The following is a 22,323-nucleotide window of genomic DNA, read 5'->3' as shown; positions in this document are numbered from 1 at the left end:
AATCAGTTGTAAGATAGACACATTAATTTGATTTACTTAACACAGTTTTTAACTTATGTTTCTCACTCGTGTACAAATCCCAACAATCTCTAGCAATTATAGTCCTTGAAGGAATTGAGAGTTTAGGTTGCACAACACTCATAAAATGAAGAAATCCCTCTCCCTCAACAAACTTAAAAGGCAACTCATCAATAATTATCATCCTAACTAAAGCTTTCCTACATGTCTCGGCATCAAAATGGACACTAGTGAGAACACTACCATATCCGTTTCCATCTTCTTTTTTCAATTGTTGAAGAACAAGAGTCTTTTGAGTGGGATCAAGAGACTCTTTGGGAAACTTCTTACATTGGTGCAACAAATGGTGTTTCAAATTACTTGTGCCATTTTTTTGTGAATCAGCAGCATATGATACATCACACCATTTACACTTAGCTCTTGATCCTATTTTTGTAAAATGTTCCCAAGTCCAAGATCTAGGTTTAATAGGTTTTCTATTACCTGAGTCTCCAGATGCAACATTAGGATCGTTGGATGTGGTTAATGTTGAAGCTTCTCCAACTTTCCTTTTCTTATTAGCATTTTCTTCATCATTGTTTACTTCATTACTTTGTACCAATGGAGGTGGAGGTTGAACTGTTTCACCCTGTAAAATATGCAAAATAGGAAACAGATGAAAAATAAATTGTAGAACATCAACTGTTTCAACATTACACCATTGTAGAACATTAACCAACATTTCCTAAGGTAAAACAAACTAATTCGAATTAAATTTTTATACCTGACTGGTGCTGCTAATAAGATCATATTGAGTAGATGAAGCAATAGGATCAGAGGATTTTGCTTGGCTCATTCCTTTAAAACAGACAATATTTTTTTTATTAAAACGGGAAAAATTAGAAAATACAATCTAAATTCAAAAACAGAAAAATTATAAATTAGAACATATAAAAGATACAAACTTACTTAATAGTGAATGAGGGTTCTGAATAGGAAAATAGATTGAGATGAAATGAGGGAGAGAATTGTGAATAATAAAAATTATAATGGTTTGTGGGAGATGAATTGAAATAGGAGAGAGCTTAAATTGGAACTTGAGGAATTGTCTAAAGCTAAACGTGCTTTTCCAAGAAATAATTATATTTATTGTTTTTAATTTTGGGGATGATTGAGATTGGGTAGATATTATTGAAAATCTGAGATTGAGATTGAAGAGAGATTATGGACGATTGAGTTCTGAGTTTTATGGACTAAAAAGACAATATTTGGCGGCGGAATCCCACAAAATATTTAATATAATACTATTTTTTAGGGGTAGGAAATCATCACCGAAACGTTTGGCTTTTCATTGTCATATAATATTTAATTAGTATGCATTCTAGTAAATTTAATAGTATTTATTTGCAGAAAATCATATTTTTTAAAGCATGACCGAAACGTTTTTTAGGGGTAGGAAATCATATTTAACTATAACTATTAACTAGTATGCATTCTAGTAATAGTATGTGTTTAAACAATTGTATTTATTAGTATTTAATTGTATTTAAATTGTAATATTAAAATAATATTATTAATTAGTGCATGATGTGCTGTAAAGGTGCATTGTATTTAATTTGTAACGGTGCATTGTATTTATTTAATTAGAGTTAATGAGAATACTATATGAATAAATATCGGTTCGGTTTAGATTGGTTCGGTTTTCATGCAGCCAACCGAAAACCGAACCGAACCGGTCGGTTATTCTACAAGGTGGTCCAAACATATCCAAAAAAAATCGGTTTTTTTTTGTTTTCGGTTTTTTTTTGGATTGGATTGGATTTGAACACCCCTACCACCTGATGTACCTACTGACATAGCTCGAATCACTCTCAACGATGGTACTATGTGTCTCTTCCAATACCAGATGACTAAGATAATCATCAAACATGGCAACAATATATCTATGTGTCATAGCAGGAGGAGTAGAGATAACAAGGTGTTTGGGAATAGTCTGAGTGTAACCGAACTGTCGCATGACACGCTCATGCAGATGAGGAAATGTGAGACGTAAACCGCAAGTCGACTATCTCGAGTACAACACTATGTCGTCAAATGGTCGCGTCTCACGATGATCGACATAATTGTTAAAGTACATATCATCGACAACCAAGTGGTCAAGATACATTATAAACGGCCATGTCGCTTGGTTTCCTCTGAGCGGGGGAAATGGAGAAGCACGCGGAATATCCTCAGTATAAGTCGGTACACACAACCAGCCGGAGATGCACAGGAAGTGATGGAGGATCCAAGTCTGAAAAGTGTTGGAACACACGAATCATCAGTAAGGGTGTTGCAAAAATGTAATGAAAATGATACACAAACACTAAAAGATCAATAAATATTACTGTTAGTAGTTTGATGTTGCATGTCACCTGATCCGTCTTCCACCTACAGCCCTTTGGTAACTTAGAGTACAAGTAGACCAAACAAGCGGCCTCCTAGTTGTACTCATGGATTCGCTCGAAGTCCTCAAAGTATCGTAGGTAGACGACATCCACATAAGTGGCACTCTTGTCCACAAAAATTGTAGTGTCAACCAAATATAACAGGTAGGCTCGCATAGCATATGTTCTATGTAGCCTCACCTGCTCTTCATCACCTCTAGCCTGCTCTGCTCTAAGGAGCTCATCTGTATATACCTTTTTCAGGAATTCAAACCTAGTATGAGTCCCTCTAGTTTTTCATCTCTCTCATGGCAAACTCTGGGTCAACTCCCAAATAGTCACCATCAACTTGAGTGTCTCATCTTTACTAATTCTCCCATGATCTATAAGTTTCTCCTTAATCAGAAGATGCAGCAAACATGATACATCGTCGAGTGTGATAGACATCTCCCAAGTGATAGATGAAATGATGACGTCTTAGTGTGTCATCTCTCCACGAATGCATTAAGCATCTCGTGGTTGACCGTAACATAATCGGTCTTGCACAAGTCATTCATCTCAGATAGGGACAAAGTAGTCTGAAACCACTTGTCAGTAGGTTGAGGCAAGCTAGTAATCTTCCGCCCATGGTTAATGATTTTCAGCGGATCACGGTCCTGTAGAAAAATTAATCTATGTCAGAAACTTGTAATATAATAATAAACGTATTTTAAAAAGAATGAATCCAACTAGTTTTACCTCTCCATCTCAAATATGTCTGGCAGTATAGTCTGAATAAAGAGTCAATAGTGACAACTCTATAAGGCCTCCTCCAAATACCTGAGGTGGCACTGACTCATCAACCTCAACATCCTGATATGGCCATGGCTCATCAGCCTGAAGTGGCACTGGCTCATCAGCATAAGGTGGCACTGGCTAATAAGCATGAGGTCCCTTCGATTCCTCTGGTGACTCAGGTACCTCTGACGCCTAAATAGGTAAAACATGTTGCCTACGGGAAAATGGACGCAGTGATGCGTCGATAGGTGATACTCTTCTCCTACGAAAAGAAGAGGTGGAGATATATGAACCTCGGAAGTCAATGCTTCTGCATGAACCGGACTAGAGGGAACAGGAGCCTCCGAAACCTAACTCTTTTTCCTCTGAAAAGATGCATGTTGTGCAATCGTCTCGTACCTCAGTCTGTAAATAAACAGACAAGTGTCACACAATTACTATAGAGATGCATATTTGGTTCTTGAGAATCCAAACATTGAAAAAATTTCAGAGATGCATCTCCAGAATTTCCCACAACATTCAACTTCGTCAATGACGGTAATGCAGACAACTAAACCCCTAAAAATAATGCATTGATTGTTATTTTTAACCATCAAATTTCTACTAATTTGTACAAAAACTCAAAAATTTACAAATTGAGAATTTAATTCAGTGTTGAATGATCTTAATGATCTTTTTGAAATACATGATGCTAATAGAAAAAACTATGAACTTGATTGATTGATTTTGAAAGAATGAGTTGAGAGAGTTTAAAAAATATCTAGTATTTTTTCTAAAAGTGAGGATTGAGAAAGGTTCTAACGCATTTTAAAACAAATATCATCCGGAGATGCACATTTAGAATATTTATAAAGATACATCTCTATAATTTTTTCAAAATTAAATTAGAATTCTATTGAATTTAAATAAATTCAAAAATACATCTCCAAAAACTAACACTTTTGTATTTTCACGTGGTGTATTTTCGTACCGTATTGGACAGATCATTTGAGGGTCAATTGTCTAGGTTCAGAGGAAAAGGCGTGAATAGGTAAAGCCGAGGTTGGCCAAAACGGGAAAAAAAAGTCTGGTTTATTTATTCCGCTTTTAATCTAGCATATCCTTTTCCCTTGTTACCTTTTTTTTTTTAATAACAGTAAACAATCAAATCATGGGAAATTAAAGTCGGAATGAAACAATGTCAAAGAAGTCAAATCAAATAACCAAATCGGTGAAAAAGCAACAAAACAAACCACAAATCAATATGCTAGCTAATCCAAGGAAAATCCAAGGAATATTGCTAATCCTACAAAAAGCATGAAACACAAAACTGTTACGTTCAAAGAACGTATGGATCCCTGTAAACTGTGACATGCAGAGTCTAAGACTCGTGATTGTCATTAAGAGAGAGAGAAGCTAGTTGATCAGCTGGGCTGTTTGATTGCTGCTGTGCAACATTTCTCAGCACTTCCACGGCCTCAGCAACTTTAGTCTTGAGAGCCTCTGGTGACTCAATCAGATGTAACACCTCAGGCTGGTCCATTTCCAAAAGCATCCCAGTAACCTTTGCAGCTCCACCATGTTCAATCTTTTCTACTAGGGGGTATAAAACTTCACCAAGCATCTATGAATACATTAATGAAAAGAGAGTCAATATGAGAACTTCCCTAACGCACATGAAACAATTTAGCAAGTAATCAACCCAAGTGTGACGAGAAAATTAGCCAGAAAGGGTCTTACGGTCCTCTGCTGTTCAGGAGGAGCATTTGCAAGGGCTGTAGCCAGCGCCTGTATGGGTGTTCCTCCAGTTACTCCTGGCAGCGGAACACCTTGCAGGTTGCGACCTGGAGGGGGGTATCGGTAGACACGTCCCCTTGGAAGCATCTGAAAAAAAACCAACAAAAAGCATCTCAACAACAGGCATAAAGAGCAAAAACAGGAGAAGTAAAACAAATTCCAAGATGCTGTGTATGAGTAGACCTGTTGCTGCATCATTGGCAAGGACTGTGGGATTTGATGCATAGGACCTGCACCTCGCCGTCCGCCAGGACGCTGACCTTGTTGACCCTGCTGACCCATGGGCACAAAGAAGTTTGGCATTGGAGCACCACCTGGTCTCATTCCAGGAACCAGTTGCTGTGGATAACCAAATCCAGCCTGCATTTATTATTGCTCAATTTCTAAATATATATTCAATAAAAAGAGGATAAATTGTGTAAAAATGTTCATTTATCATTGCCACAGACAGATGCAAGAGGAAGAGAATACAGCAGAAATTAATGCACCTATTTCTGAAATCACAACTTAAAAACGTAAAGAATTGGTCAGCTGATGCAGAATTTGCCAGTCACATTTCATCCGCAAAAAACATTGAGATCTTCTAATAACATGATATCATGCTGTATGAAAATTAACAAACAAGATCATTAACTTCTATGTAACTACCTGAGATATGAAGGCTGGAGGAGCTTGGCCATACATGATTTGCTGTCCCATCCCTGGAACTCCCGCAGGGTAAAATGGCACTCGCGGCGCAATAGGAGCCATTGCAACCGGCCTCACTTGCGAAAATTGTGCCTGTAGGAAATATGTAAAATTTATACAAGAAATAAATGGAAATAAGTAATATATTAGATGAAGTTCACCTTAGGTGATCTCTAAAGAGTGGTTTCTATTTTCTAATTTTGAGGAAAAGAGATGAAAGAATACGAGTAATATTATTCAAGGAAGAGAAAAAATATTCTAAAAATGTATCAACAAAATTATGAGATATTTTACTCAGGGAAGAGAAAAAATATTCTAAAAATGTATCAACAAAATTATGAGATATTTTATAGATATTCTAACATGAAGCACTAACACAATTGATTATTAGAATATTATTCATATTCTCTCATTTATTTCTCTTTAATATATGTAATTGTTTTAGATTAATGACTAAATCTTTCTCCTGATTCTAATTGAAACTTATCATTATCCTGCTTTCCTTCCGCAAGATAATCTGACCATCTCTTGAGTGACCCCTCCCTTTTAGTCTTTCCATTTTGTCAAATTTGATGGAGTTGCGATTATTCCCAATCAAATAATTCCCTAAATTTCAAATCGTGTTTAGAACGAACCTGAGTAGTTATAAGTCATAATCTTCCTTAATGAAAATATCATACATCTATATTCTGTTTCAAGTTATACTGTACGCTTCATATTAGCAACTCAAAAGAAATGGTTTTATACCAAAGAGGTAAACAACTAAAGAACAATTGCATAGAAATATATATGTGATGGATGAAAGACATGATAAGACACTTCAATGATTTGGAAGCAACATAATTGCATAAAGAGATATCCGATGAGTGAGGGATGATAGACATGATTTGGAAAAGGCATATGTTGAATTCCCAACCAAAGATATTTTATAAGTTAGAGTTCAAATTGTATTTCCTGCATCTGTTTTTCTGATAAATCAAATATTTGAGGGGGTTACTACTGCACAGGTCGGACCACAAAGACTTCCCTAAAAACCAAGGTCTGCACCAAGAATCGACTTTAACATTTATCTTATTGGTTCTAGATGAGTTTCCGCAACACTTCAGAATTAGTGTCAGGTTACATGCTTTTAGTAAGTGATAAAAGCCAGCTCGTTTATACTTTTTTTAAACTGGTTTATATAATAAGTACTATAACATTTTTTAGAACTTGTACAGAACCTATGATCTTGTGAAAAACACAAGAACAGAATTTCCTTTTTGAAAACTTGGCCTTTTAAAAAAATATACAAAACTAGCAATCCTCCATAGCCATCAATTTTTTTAGGGTAATATTAGATAAAATACTACAAGTCCTGTGTATATTGTTCCCCACTCCCGAAATGACAAGCGGACAGTTTGCTAAGTCAAAATCATGCACAGTGTGTCCATTCCACTGTGCTTAAAAGAATCTCAAAGATCTGCGCATGACCTATACTGCTTAAAATGTCCCTAGGATATACAGCTTTTTGGTGCCACGTCACCCAGAAAACTAGCATATTTCAAAACTGGGATTCAGCAATGTCATTGTGTGATCAGAGTGCATCATTTTGTCCATTGCATAGCAAGTTACAAAATTTCCAATAAAGGTTGACGAGAAATTAATGTCATTGGCAAAAGAAGAACAAACTATGAGATAAGAAGAAAAGTGAAGGGATACAGAGAGACGTGATGAATTGAATTTTAAATAGTAAAAAAATAAAGGCCAGAGGAATAAGACCTAGAGAATGAGGTAAGAAAGAAAAGAGCACTTGGGTGTTGAGGAAGACGCAATTGTAGTCGCCCGTGCCCGTGCCCTTCTGTCCTTTCCTCTCATCCATGAGCCATTAGTGGCAACCTCTTCTGGTGCCAGCGGCAGCGTTTCATATGCCATTCATTCTAGCAGTTTTGTTTACAGGAAAGTAAAATGATAACGGAGACACAATAGAAAGTGACTATGAGCAAATTGTCCCCCTTCCATTTCTTGAATGATAACAGGTTTTATCCTTTTATAATACAATTTGTTTAATTAAAGAAGTGCTTCTCAAAAAAGCCCAAACAATTGGGCCCTGTCATCCTAGCTGGAGAGTCAAGAGATGAAATTACAACTGTGTAGAAGAACATTCAAAGGATATGGCCTTTTATTTGAGTAGGAAGTAAAGTGGAGTGTGTGAAATGTAAGTTTCACAACAGGCACACTAATTACCACATAAAGGTGAAAATTGGAATACTTACTATACTACAAGATGTAGTTTAAGTTTCTTGGCTGAGCCTACCATTCAAAATGACATGGAAATAAATGGATGTGCCATAGTATTCAAGTGGGGTACATGTATCATTTGAACTATCTAAGAAAAGTACAACTCAAGCAAAATTCTATCGAATGACTATAAATCCTGCAAAATTATATGGGACTGAAAAATAAACCCAGAACTGCAGTGGATTAATTTGGTGAAAAAAGGATAAGATTATCAATGAAAGTATTAAACAAAAAAGATGGGGCAGCGTCAGTGGTGGAAAAGATGGACTCACTTTAGATGGATTAAGAATATGTGGATAAAACATGTAGAAACACAGTTTAAGAGGTTAACCCATATAGATGATGATCCAATAGTTTGAAATAAAAGATGAACAATTCATGATAGGACATTATAGCGTTATTTGATAATTTTGATTGACTGGCCAACCCCGCCAAATATATAAAAACTTTTAGGGATATTGTACAACTTTTGTTTATCTTCAAAAGAAGAATTTTGCTACAAAATGAAAAATAGTATAATTTTTTAATTAAAGTCAAAGAAGAGTACACAAACTAATTACCATCCATGATTAGTGAATCATCATTAACAAGGGAAGCATAATTAACTGTAATTGTAAAGCATGGAATTAACTGTTAAACAATTGTTGCACGATATTACCTGTAACCTTGCTTTTCTCTCTTCTTTTTTCTGTGCAGGAGCAACATAGAGAGGTTTGCCAGCAACCATTTTTCCATTCATCTCAGCAAGCTACAAGAACCAATAGATTTGTATTTGATCAATGAACTTCCCTGTCAAATATTAAATAATAGTCACCAGAATCTTTATACTTACAGCTCGAGTTGCTTCCTCAGGAGTTGAAAAGGCAACAAATCCAGATCCCCTACTGATTCCCTGTGGATCTCGCAGAATCTGTAGATCACAAAAAAAGAAACATGTTTTAAAAAGATGAAGGTTTGACAATTGCACATATGAACAGAAAGAGAAACCTTATTCACACACCTTGCATGAAGTTACTGTACCAAACTCGGAGAACAGTTCGCTAAGTTTTTCATCGCTGACACTATCATCCAAGTTTTTGAGATACAAGTTGGCACCATAATATTTGTCAACAGTTTCCTTTATACTCTGCTCATGTCTTTCTTTCAGTTCAAGCTCCCTTTCATACTTTTTCAGGGCTTTTCCAACATACCACTCCTTGTCATCAAATTTCTTTCCATTAAGTGCCTCCACAGCGTTAGCAGCAGCATCTGCATTTTCAAAATTGACAAAACCAAAACATTTTGATTTACCATCTACATCTCTCATTACTACAGCACTAGTAATAGTTCCATATTCTCCAAATATGCTCTTCAAGTCATCATCAGCAATTGCCTCTGATAGATTTTTCACATAGACATTATTAAACTTTGCAGTACTCAAGGTGTTATCTCTATCCTGCTTCCGTTGGAAATGACCAACATAGACAGGCTTATCATTGATCAGCATGCCGTTTAACTTATCAATTGCACTTTGTGCAGATTCTTCATTCTCATATTGCACAAAACCATAGCCTTTAGACAGGCCAGAAGCATCCATTGCTATCTTGCAAGAGAGAATACTTCCAAAAACCGAAAAAGTATCATATAAACCCTTGTGATCGATTGCCTTATCCAAATTCTGCTCAAAAAAAAAATGAAACTTTATATATTTAAACAACTCATTAAATAAAAATAACCAGTTTAAAAACTCAAGGACGAGAAACTACCTTGATGAAAATATTGGCAGCACCGCTCTTGCGAACACTAGGATCCCGGTGAGAATACATTATCCGAATAGGTTTGTTGTTCAGTGGAGTGAAATTCAGCACATCCATAGCCTTTGCAGCTGTGAGACAGTTACATTCGCAAATCAATATCAATATAACTATCTACACATGACCAAATGTGGCTAAACATAAGAATGCATTTTATTTTATTTTTATTTTTGATAACATGACAAAAATAAGTATCCATAGAATCTAGGGTATCAGTTATTGATATATTATTAACATAAACCTAACAATGCATTAGAATTTCATGATTAAAAAAAAAAAAACTAACCGTCATGAGGGTTACTGAAATTGACATAACCGTAACCTAGGGATTGCTGAGTAACCAAATCCCTACAGATCCGAACAGAAACAACTTGACCGATCTGATTGAAAAGATCGTAAATCTGCGAATCATTGACGTCATGATCGAGATCTCCGACATACAACGACGTCGTTGTGAGATGATTCGGAACCGGAGCAGCAGCGTCATTGTTGGAACTCTCGTGAACTTGCGCCATCGGTGGTTAGTTTTTCTGGAAGATTGAATATAAGTTACCAAATTGAAAACCCTAAGTATCGGTAGAGAATCGTTCTACGGGGAAAGATAATTTGAATACTTTTTTGGTTTTTTTGGTTTTTGATAAACCACCGCCGAGCCGCGAACAATGCAGTGGCGGAAGTGCGGAGAACAGTGCTGCAAGTAGGAGAATGAAATAAAAAAGGAAAAGTGGTGTTTAATATTTTGGTGGCAGCGCAGTTCGATCTGCACAGGGTTGGGTATTTCGGAAGGTGAGGGTTATATACTGCGACTATTAAGCCAAAATTATTTTATGATATGGTCTATGTTTGGCAATGTCAAAATACACTTAGTTCGTATAAAAAATAAAAATAAAACAAAATACACTTAGTCAAAAAAAAAAAAAAGTTTATACAATTAAAACAAATTTGTTTGAACAGAAAAAAAATTGTTTCACTATGGACCTATTTTTTAATAATCACAAACAAATAATTTTTTTAATCAAAATTACTTATTTATTTTCAAAAACAAATTTAACCGATTTTATTGGATGCAGGTATGATGTCACTACAATCCCCACAAAACAAAACTCATATTTACTTTATACATAAAAAATCACTGTCTATGACTAGTTAGTGCCCTATGTAAAATGCATCTAGTAGCTACAAATAATTTTTTTAATGACAAAATATCATATAATTTATAATTAAAAAATTCTAAAAAAAATAATAATAACAAATAATTTATAATTAAAAAATTCTCAAAAAATTAATAATAACAAAATCATGTAAAAAGATAAAAGAAAAAGTTAACAGTAATAAAAAATTTCAGTACTTTCCTAAAATAAGATGGAAGAAAAGAAACAAAAGACTAATCTCCCAAAATAAGATGGAAGAAGAGAAACAAAAGAGTAAGAGTTATTCTTAGTTGAACAACCTATTTGCAAAAGGTCAATTATAACTCATCTTTATTTGTGGTACACTTGTTTGTATTAGTATTAAATATCGTAATAAAAGTATTAGATTAATCATAAATCAAACTATAATTGAATATCTTGTCTGACATATGAGAAACATTTTCACGAGTATCGACTTTGACCCCTAAATTAAAGGAGAATGTCTTCGAATTGCATTCGACAAATTCACTTACTATGGAAAGGAAATTTAAGATCATGTGTAATAAATTCAACCAACTTAAAAATCCTTCCAACATACTCCCTCCACTTTTATTTATAGGCACTTTTATTTATAGGCAAATTTTAACATTTTAGATTCATTAAATAGTTAATGTATTTAACTTATATATAGTTCAAATATATCATTTATTCAAAGAATTTAAGAAGTTAAAATTTACTTATAAAAGAGAATGGGGAGAGTAATTATTATAATGGATAGGTGCACATTCGAAAATGAATCTATTATTAATGCGGCAAAGAACTTCAAGAGTAACACTAAAGTTCAAAGTCAAAATCCTTTAAAAACTCATTATGCTACAAGTATTGTCATTTAATTAGATATAAAGGTCGTGTTTATTAAAGAATGAATCATCAAACTTTATATATATATATATATATATATATATATTATACGTCAAATAATGGATGCAATGAGCAATATCGATTTGCATGAAAAGTTGTTTATAGAGCACTATTGCATATCGGATAAAAGGGTTATTGAGTAAGTTTTTGTTTAACTATATATTCATTCGTCAACAAGGATATGGTGGCAACTAACCATAGAAAATCATATTTCTCTCCGGACCTTTCTACTTTTAAATAAGTGTGAAGATGGGAAAGGGGTTTCTTGTTGTGGAAACAATGTCATCATAAGTTAATTTTAGGGTTAATGATCCATTAATAATACGGTCACTAAAATTGATTTGAAAATCATCATTAAGGGTTGTAATGCTGGGAATATTGTCGGAAATATGTAGATGATGCTTCAAGTCTATAAGTTAAAAATTACATATCCTTGATCTAATGGTAAAACGTTTTACTTGAACACGATAGTCAATATCAATAAATCAATATTAAGACCATTTTGAAGGTACTAGAGAATGCAATAAAGTGGGGTGTGAATTGATATGATTTTAAAATATTCTTCATACAACCAAATGTTTGTTTATCTTTGATTAATTCCAATTGCAACTAAGATGTTGTTAATACGTATTTGTAATGTTCTTTTTCCAAATATTTTTTATTAAGATTTAATAAAGAGTTTGATAAAAAAAAGTATTTGAACATAAACCATAAATTATTAATTAAGGATAAGAAGTCAAGATAAAATATTTACACATATATACTTTCTATATTAGTTCACAAAATTAGTTCACAAAAACTAAGATTACATCTAGTTGTTCCTTTATATAGAGGTTTCGTCTTCTTTACTCAAAGAATTTAGTCCACTAAAAACAAGAAGTATTGTCCAATCAACCTCTTCATGCTTCTTAAGCATTCCTTTTCTCCGCTTGTCTAGGCTCTTGAGATTTTGTGAGTATCATTTCCTCTTCATCTATGTGTTCACCATTAGATGTCATATATAATTCTTAACATTTCTAACAATTAAATTGTTAAGGAATTAAATGTTTCACTTGTCTCTCAAACTTCCTTTTAAGAATAAAGGTTGATGTCACTACTAGTCAGAATTACAAATGTCAGAATTATTATTTGAATTGACACAAGTTAATTTCTACAATTCTAACTCTCATTAAGAGGATATTACAAGCTAAATCCTATATAAGTTCAAGAATATAAGACCTTATAAAGAGACTATATTACAATCTATATCTCACTTGGTCAAGCTTTTTCCGAAAGTATTCTTTTAATATTTAACATGCCTTTTTGTTTTATTGCAATAAAATTTATTGGAATCAGAAAAGCCATTGAAAACGGAAAAGCCATAAAGGTTTTGTTACACTAAAAATTGAATTATCTTGCGTTAAGCTTGAAAGTAAAATCTTACTTAGGCTAAATACAAAAGAGCAAACATGGGTCAGTGGAAGAAAAGAGCAATTGGGCCCAATATAATAACTAAGCCCAAAGAACCTAAAAGCTAATTATCTAATACCCCCCATCCACCACCACCATACACACACACATAAGCTTTGGGGTATATGAAATGAAGGCCAAACTTAGTGATATTGGAGAATAAAGGTTTCACATCCAAGGGCTTTGTGAAAACGTCGGTCAATTGTTGTGAAGAAGAAATAGGAAAAAGATGAAAGAGAGCTTGTTGTAGCTTTTCACGCACCAAATGACAGTCTAAGTCAATATGCTTTGTGCGCTCATGAAATGAAGAGTTACTTGCAATATATATAGCAGAAGCATTGTCACAATATAAGGGGCAAGTTGCTTGAAAGATAATAGGAGTTCTTTAAGGATGTTGGTTAACCATTGTAGTTCACAGATAGTAGAATCCATGGATATATACTCTGCTTCAGTAGAGCTACGAGACACGTTAGGTTGCTTTTTAGATTTCCAAGAAATCAGAGAATATCTGAGAAAGATGTAGAAGCCTGTTATAAATTTGCGTGTTTCAGAACAAGTTGCCAAATTCGAGTCTGAGAAGGCTTTAAGTTGCAGGGAAGAACTGCTATGAAAGAATAGACCCTAGCCTGGAGAAGACTTGAGATATCGGAGCACTCGAAGAGCTGCATTGTAGTGAATATCAGTGGGATTACTCTTGTGTTGATTGAGTTATTGAACAAAGTATGAGATGTCGGGCCTGATGTTGAGCAAATAAATGAGTTGTCCGACAAGACATTTGTACTTGGTAGGATCTTATAGAGGGATGCCATCAGTGGTCTTCAATATGGTGTCACGAGCCATAGGAGTTGTTGCAAGTTTACAACCCAGTAAACCAGCGTTTGAAAGGAGATCAAGAGTTTACTTTCGTAGACAAATGTCAATACCATAATTGCTTCTTGCCATTTCCAGACCTAAGAAGTACTTCAATGTACCAAGATCCTTGATGTGGAAATGATGTTGTAAGATATTCTCTGTGTTGTTGATGATGTCCAGATTATTGCCTGCAATGAGAAGATCATCAACATATATCAACAATGTTGAAAGTGCTCTTTAGATTGATGTATGGAAAATGAGTGATCAGAAGTAGGGGTGTGCAAAAAAACCGGTTATCCATAACCAAATTGGTATCCAAATTAATCCACTTTAAAAAAACCAAACCAAATGCTAAAATAAAAATTGGTTATCCATTTTTGATGTTCAAATAAAAACCGTTAACCATTATAAAAATTTGGTTTTGTTATTGGTAACCAAATTTTACTATGCCTTAAATTTTTATATTCGTATGTTTTCATGTTTTATCACATTAGAAATTAATTTTAAATTTTAAATTTTATAAAAATTCATTTTAAAATTTTTTTTTTCTTTTCACCAAAAATATTATATTTGGATTTTTTTTTGAAAAATTTATATTTGATATTTTTTTCAAAAAAAATTATTATTTTTTTCTAAATAAAAAAGATATTTTTTATCAAAAATATGCTGTATTTTTTTCAGTAAAAAAATGTTTTTAAAAAAAAAATATTTTTTTTTTAATTTTTTTTTTCAAAATATAATTTTTTTATATATATTTTTTTTTTCTTTTTTCTGTATATTTGTTATTTTTTTCTTAAAAAAATTGTTCTTCTTTTAGGTTTTTTAAATTTTAGAAGAAAAAATATTTTAAAACCTCATAAAATTTGTTTATGAACAATTATAAGAGATTTTAGAAATTTGAACAATTTTTTTGATGAATTATTTATTTTATGAACAATTATAATTTATAGAGATATGATTCATAATTATTTTATTTTATAACCGTTTTTACGTAACACATCATACTTTGGGATTATTTTTAATCGAGATATTATTTGTGGTGATTACAAAAGTCAAATTTAAAGTAATTTTTTAAAATAAATATTTTTTTATATAAAATAGTTTTATAATTAGTGAAAATAAAAAAGTTAGTCAAAAGAAAATAAAATTATTTTTGATATAAAATTGATTTTTTAAAAATAAAGTTTTAAAAACTATTTTTTTTATAAAATTGATTTTGAAATTACTTTTTTTAAGAAAATAAAAAATTGATTTTAAAGAAATTGATTTAAAACTATTTTTTTTTGAAAAACCGGTTTAAAACCGAACCGATCCATTTATAAACCGATTTCTAAAAAATAATTTGGTTTTATGAAAATGGTTTTAAGAACCAAACCGAACCATATATATGGTTCAATTTGGTTTGGTTCATGATCCATGCACACCCCTAATCAGAAGAGTATTATTTGAAATTGTGTGTGAGTAAAACCTTGGATAACTTCTCAAACCATTAGCTACTAGATTGCTTTAATCCATAAATGGATTTGAGAAGTTTGCATACTTGATTTAGGTAAGAAGGTGCAATGCCTTTGGGTAAGGACATGTACACTTCCTCATCCAAATCTCCGTGAAGAAAGGCATTATGCACATCAAATTGGTGAAGATATAATTTTAAAGAAGGGGCAATGGCGAGGAGTAATCTTATAGTTGTGAGCTTTGCAACAGGAGAAAATGTGTCATAGAAGTCAATACCTTGAATATAGTTGAAGCCTTGAGCAACTAACCTAGCTTTATGTCTTTCTATTGTTCCATCTGAATGAAATTTGGTCTTATAGACCCATTTACAGCCTATAGCTTTCTTACCTTGTGGTAAAGTGGTGAAAGTCTAGGTGTTGTTGTCTGTTAAAGCTTGAATTTCAGCATTCATAGCCTTGATCCAATGAGGATGAAGGCTAGCTTGCTTGTAAGTAACATGATCACATGTAGTGATGATAACAAAAATGAAATAATGATATGCAGGAGAAATATGATGATATGAAATATATTTGGAAATACAATAAGGAATAGTTGTGTGAGATGCATTACAAATAAAGTCATTCAAATATGCATGGGCATATTTGTGTCTAGTGGATTTCCTAATAGTAGTGATGGTAGGAGAACTGTTAGGATCAGAAGTGTGTGTGTGATCAGTATGTTGGGTCTGCTCATTAGTGGGAGAGGATTATTGAGGTGTGGTGGGAGAATCAGGGGTATTTTGAGAGGAATGTTGAGTTTGTTCAAGGTTAGGCATGTGATCAGGGTTGATTTGAGGCTTTATATAAGTAAGATGGTCAAAAAGGAAAGGAATGATGGATTAATTAGTATAAAGGATTAGTGCAGTATTGTTTTGATTAGGGGGATGATGTGTGTAAGGAAAAATGTTTTCATAGAAAACACAATTTCTGGAAATAAAGATGGATCTGGTGCTAAGGTAAAAAGGAGATATCCTTTGATTCCCATGGGATAACCTAAGAATAAGGACTTTGTGGCTATAGGATCCAATTTTTCCCCGTGTCTTGTAATAGTAGAAGCATAAGCAAGGCATCCAAAGATTTTAAGGTGTGTATAGGATGGGGGTGTTTAGAAGAAGCTTATAAGGAGTGTTGTTTTGGATGGTAGGGCTGCATAATCTATTGATCAAATAAGTGGTATGACAAAGGGAAAAAGACCAAAAAAAAATAGGTAAGTTAGCATAGAATAAAAGGGATCTAGTAACATTAAGTAAATGCCTATGTTTTCTCTTAACAGTGGAATTTTATTGAGGTGTTTCAACATAACTTCTTTGATGTAAAATACCTAGAGAAGCATGGTAAGAGGGCATAAGAAACGCAGTTCCATTGTCACTTCTAATGATTTTGATGTTACAAGAAAATTGAGTTTGACAATAAGTGATGAAATTTTTAATGTGAAGTCTAGTTTCAGATTTATGAGTCATGAGAAAAGTCCAAGTATAACGTGTGAAGTCATCAACAATAGTTAAAAAGTATTGAAATCCATCCAAAGAAGAAACAGATATAGGACCTCATATATCCATATGCACTAAGTCAAAGCATTTAGAAGAAACAATATTACTTATAGAGAAAGGAAGCCTACATTGTTTAGCTAAATGAAAAGTGTGCCAAAGAGAATTCTTATTGAATTTTATAATGGAAACATTATGTGACATAGTATGTAAAACCTCAGTTGAGGGGTGTCCTAAATGATGATGCCATAAGGCTGAATCTACATTATCAGAGTCTTTTAAACTAGCAGAATTACAAGTATTAGGATGTGTGTGGGTGTGGACAGGGACTTTGTAAAGGATGCAAAGGTTATTATGATGAGTCACTTATCCAATCATCCGCTTGGTAGATACATCTAGAATGTAACATGAATTATGTAAGAATGAAATGCTATAGTTAGATGTGTGACATAATTTAGATATAGGGATAAGGATAAACTTAAATGCATGTATATAAAAAACATTGTGCAGATGAAATAAGTGATCAAGAATAACAGTTCCAGAAAAGTTAGCAGTCATATGAGTCCCATTAGGAAGATGGATATAAACAGAGTTAATAACAGTGATATCAGAAAAACACTTGATATAAGGGAATATGTGATAAGATGCCCCAAAATCAAGGATCCACATAGAAGGTATTTGAGATTCACTACACGTGTCAACAGTACCTGAGATTATATGGTTGTCAGGAGTGGATTTTTTGTTATTCTTGGAGTGCTAGTGATCCTTCCTGGATTGTTGGAGGAGAAGGAGCAAGTGTTGATAATCCTCCTTCGAAATAACATTATATTTGTCTTAAGTTTGTGTAATCTTGGAGTCAGAAGCATACTTGGGATTCTTGTTTCTATATTCCGGTGGAAACTCGTGTTTGAAATAACAGGTTTCCACTGTATGATTTGTTTTGCTACAATTGGTGCATACCATGGAAGTCTTGGAGTGTCATTTACCTTTACCCCGTGTGTTATTGTTGTTGGCATACATAATGGTTGAGTTAGATGCGAAAGTAAGTGGAGCAACCATTTGTTGTTGAGCAATAAGTGAATATACACGACTGATGTTGGGAAGCGGATCAAGGAGCAAGATTTGTGTGCGAATGTTATGATAGTTAGCGTTTAAACCCTTCAAAAAACATGAAACATACTCCATAGGCTTATAATTGCAAACTGATTTGGCCAAATTACATGTGCAGGGTGTAGGACATGAACATGAAAGGGTTGGCCTCAGATCTTCTAATTCACCCTAGAGGATATTGAGATCAATGAAGTATGTAGATAACGATCTATCACCTTGTTGTATGGATTGTAAATCATGGAGAAGATCTGAGAAGTAAAAATGATTACCTTTTATGAATATTTCTTGAAGATCTTCCCAGAGATCGAACGTCGAATCAAAGCAAATGGTACTTTGTGCGATGTGAGGTGAAAGAGTACGATCGATCCAAGAAAGTACAATACTATTCTCACGATCCCATAGCTCATAGTTCGGGTCGGAGAAGGAAGTTTGAGGAGATTACCATTGATGAATGAAATCTTGTTCTTCAATGTCAATGCGCAGCGCATGGATTTACTCTAGTTGTTATCATCAAGAGGTGGTGCAAAAATGGTGGCGTCGGGGTTCTCATTGGGATGAAGGTAAAAGGGGTTTATAGAGTTTAAGATTGGATTTGTGGGATCGTTCTTGAAATTGTCGTTATTGTCTTTCTTGTGGCTTTATTTAACGGTGGATTTGCCGTCAGAATCATCGTTGGAGGCCATGGAAGGGAAAGGTGTTTTGGCTGCATGTGAAAGCAAAAGATAATGATGAATAAGGAAAGTGGAAAGTGTATGTTGGAATATTTTGTAATTTAAATATTATTTAATCATTATATTCCAATAATTATTATGTGGGTATATATATTTTAATTATATTATCTATTTATAAAATTAAGAGCCTTAATTGATTAAATGGTCAAATGAATTTAAAAGGCTATTTAGATTTCTATTTAGTAATTAATTAATTGGATATGAGCTCAAATATGAGCGAATGTGAGGATGACCCATTTCAGAATAATAGGAACCCTAATTGGCCATCACCTTATATATAGGCTATGGTCCCCAATATACCATACACAAACATATTATCTCTTATCCCCATTTGAAGAGTGTTTGAGGCATTAGGCGTATCAGTTGAGGAAGACTCACACAAACCACATGTATTCATTGTTTGTCTTCTAGCTTTTAGGATTACCACCAACGAAAAAACTTTCTTTAAGTTTTTTTGAAAGAAAAGTATTTGTGAAAATTTTAGTTTTGTTAGCCACAAAAAACATATATATATATATATATATATATATATATATATATATATATATATATTTTAATTTTCAACGCTTTATTTGTGGCTAGTATATATTTAGAAATATATATTTATCTCAATTATTTGGGAAAGATAAATATTGAATTAAAATATTATTTTAGTGATTTGATTATTGGTTTTGAAAAAAATAGGTTTTATTGTTAAATCATTTTATTTGATTTTAAATTATTGTTTATCTTTCAATTTGATTCACATAAAATTTGCACATGAATTTAGATTTTGAGAAATAAGACAAATACTAATTTGTTTAATATTTATTTATTTATTATATATTATTTATGATTTTTTTTGAATATTTTGAATGTCTCTCAAAACTATAAGGTAAAAACTAAATATTTGATTCTTTAAACTTTGGATACTTTGGATTTAGAATTGGTTTTGTTGATTCTAAGATGATTTATTTAAAGAATTATTTGGTGTATATGTGAATTTGTTTGATACTTATTTTGGATATATAAATATTTAATATTTATCTGATTTTAAGTTATACATTTAGCATGATTATGTTATTTGAGTTTATTGTTATTATGTTTTATACTATAATATTTTTGTAATCATGCAATTTATATAAATTCATAAAACTTATGTTTTATTGTGAATTTGTTCTCACATTAAGGACTTTCAAAAAATATTATTATTATTAAATGACATCCTAAATGAATATGACCTACATTTGTGGGTAGTGCCTTGTAAATTTAAGACTCTTCCCATTGAATTTATTAAAATATCTAGTAATTTTGATTGAGTTGATTGAAGAAATATGATACAAAAGTAACATTTGTTGTGTAAATTTGATTTAATCAAAATTATAAAAGATATAGTGTGTAATTGTTCATGCGAACTGATATGGTTGGCCAAAAGGAAGACATAGTTTGACCAAACAATTGTATACCTGTGATGATAAATATGTAGTAATTATTAATTTTATTCATGTGAGTAATGATTGATGTCAAAGACGTCAATTATTTAATAGAACTTATTATTAATGTTTGATCATTGCGTGAGGTACCATTTAGAATTAATTTTTTGCAATCAAAGATTGAGAATTAATGGTGTGTTTGGTATCTTGTTTGAATCTTTTAATTTATAAGTAAAGATTAATGTTGTTGTATGAGTGTAAATCTTTCAAGTATTTATTTGATTGCACTCACACATATAATGCAAACATGTGACAATTGTAAGAATTTGTTGTTTATAAATATTAATTGTCAGTGTTTAATCATTTAAATAAATACTACTAGCAATTGATTTTATTGCCTAAAGACTTAATATATGGTGAATTTGGTATTTTGGTGAGTAAATTTTGCTCAATTTTATTATTATTTTTTAAGGTAAATCTAACTTATGATCGTAAAGTATGACATTCCTAATTTTTGGTATCATTTAAGATGACACAAATTTTTCCATATTTTATTTGTTTAATCTAAGGTATTTTTAAGGCAACAACGAGACAAACTCTCATTGGAGTGATGACTTTTCATTAAAATTATTAAGCAAATAAAATATTAGAAGTGCATTATAAAACTATTTAATCTTGCTAATACGCTATTATTTCGTCAATTAGGTGATTTTGTCGAAAATTTAACATATGATATTCTCTTTGCACAATTAAGTTTATAATATTGAAGTTAGAAATTATTCTTTAATAGAATAATTTCATAAAATGTGCAATAAAGAAAAGATTGAAGAAAGAGAAAATAAAATAATGTTCATTTGATAAATACCTCAAAGGATAGGCAAATTTACCGAGATAACCCACATTTTCGAAGAAATTCCCAAAATAACCCAGTTTTCAAAAAAAATCCCAATATACCCCACTTTTAGAGGGAGGCGCCAATTGGATTGGCGCCCCCTCTTAAAAATTGCAAGGAGGCGCCAATTGGATTGGCTAGGGCACCTGCCCTAGCCAATCCAATTGGCGCCTGTGTGTAATTTTTAAGAGGGGGCGCCAATCCAATTGGCGCCTCCCTTAAAAAAGCCTCAAATGAAAAAACTTCCAACATGAAAGTTGTATATCTTTTCAAGATAATGAATTTGGATATAAATTTTGCATCATTTGGATTTTTTATGAGAAAGTTATGGGCAGTTGAAGTTGGACTTCTGAGTTTGTCAACTGTTATCAGACCGATAATGTTTTGTATTATTGCATGTGTTTATTTTAGGAATATGAATTTTTGTCCAACATAACATTTGAACTAGACATCTTAAATTTTCCAATGCACTTTGTCCCACCTCAAAATAATAAAAAATGAGTGAGTTAGGTCCCTGCGAACTTGACCCAAAATTAGGGTTTATGTCAAAACAAGTGTATGTGAATTTTGCCAAAAGGGACCAACTTCAAGCCCTTTAGTTTGAATGATAAAAGCCTCAAATGACAAAACCTTCAACATAAAAGTTGTAGATCTTTTCAAGATAATGAATTTGGACTAAAGTTTTGCATTATTTGCAATTTTTATGAGTTAGGTATGGGCACCTGAAGTTGGACTGTTTGACATTTTATCTGTTATCTGACCTATAATGTTTTGTATTATTGCATGTGTTTGTGTTAGAGTTATGAATTTTTGTCCAACATAAGAAGTGAAGTAGACACCTTAAAGTTTCCAATGCACTTGGTCCCACCTCAAAATAATTAAAAATGAGTGAGGTAGGTCCTTGCGAACTTGACCCAAAATTAGGGTTTCTGTCAAAATATGTGTATGTGAATTTTGCCAAAAGGGACCAAATTCAAGCCCTTCAACATAACAATAACAAGTCCTTGAATTAGGGTTTCTGACCTATAAATTTTTGTATTATGATATGTGTTTATTTTAGAATTATGAAAGAAACGTAATGTTTGGAGTTTACACAAAGATAAATTTGACATA

General features: G+C 32.6%; 1 protein-coding gene across 2 annotated transcripts; it reads right to left on the bottom strand.

The window, feature by feature from the left end:
• Positions 1-4,370: 4,370 nt before the first annotated feature.
• LOC127088106 (polyadenylate-binding protein 8) lies at positions 4,371-10,593 on the bottom strand. Of its 2 annotated transcripts, none has more exons than XM_051029017.1 (9): positions 10,020-10,593; positions 9,686-9,804; positions 8,941-9,597; positions 8,773-8,850; positions 8,599-8,688; positions 5,625-5,756; positions 5,160-5,336; positions 4,920-5,063; positions 4,371-4,803 (listed from the first exon to the last, which is right to left on the bottom strand). In XM_051029017.1, exons 1-9 carry the CDS (start codon positions 10,246-10,248, stop codon positions 4,561-4,563), a joined length of 1,869 nt encoding a protein of 622 aa, XP_050884974.1. In that variant the 5' UTR covers positions 10,249-10,593; the 3' UTR covers positions 4,371-4,560. The 2 variants fall into 2 exon arrangements, with proteins under 2 accessions (XP_050884974.1, XP_050884975.1); XM_051029018.1 differs by having other exon boundaries at positions 5,160-5,315.
• Positions 10,594-22,323: the final 11,730 nt, after the last annotated feature.

This window comes from Lathyrus oleraceus, chromosome 5, assembly GCF_024323335.1.
Source record: "Lathyrus oleraceus cultivar Zhongwan6 chromosome 5, CAAS_Psat_ZW6_1.0, whole genome shotgun sequence".
Lineage (NCBI taxonomy): Eukaryota > Viridiplantae > Streptophyta > Magnoliopsida > Fabales > Fabaceae > Lathyrus > Lathyrus oleraceus.
The sequence above is the reverse complement of the archived record's forward strand: the minus strand, read 5'-3'. Positions and strand labels throughout refer to the sequence as shown.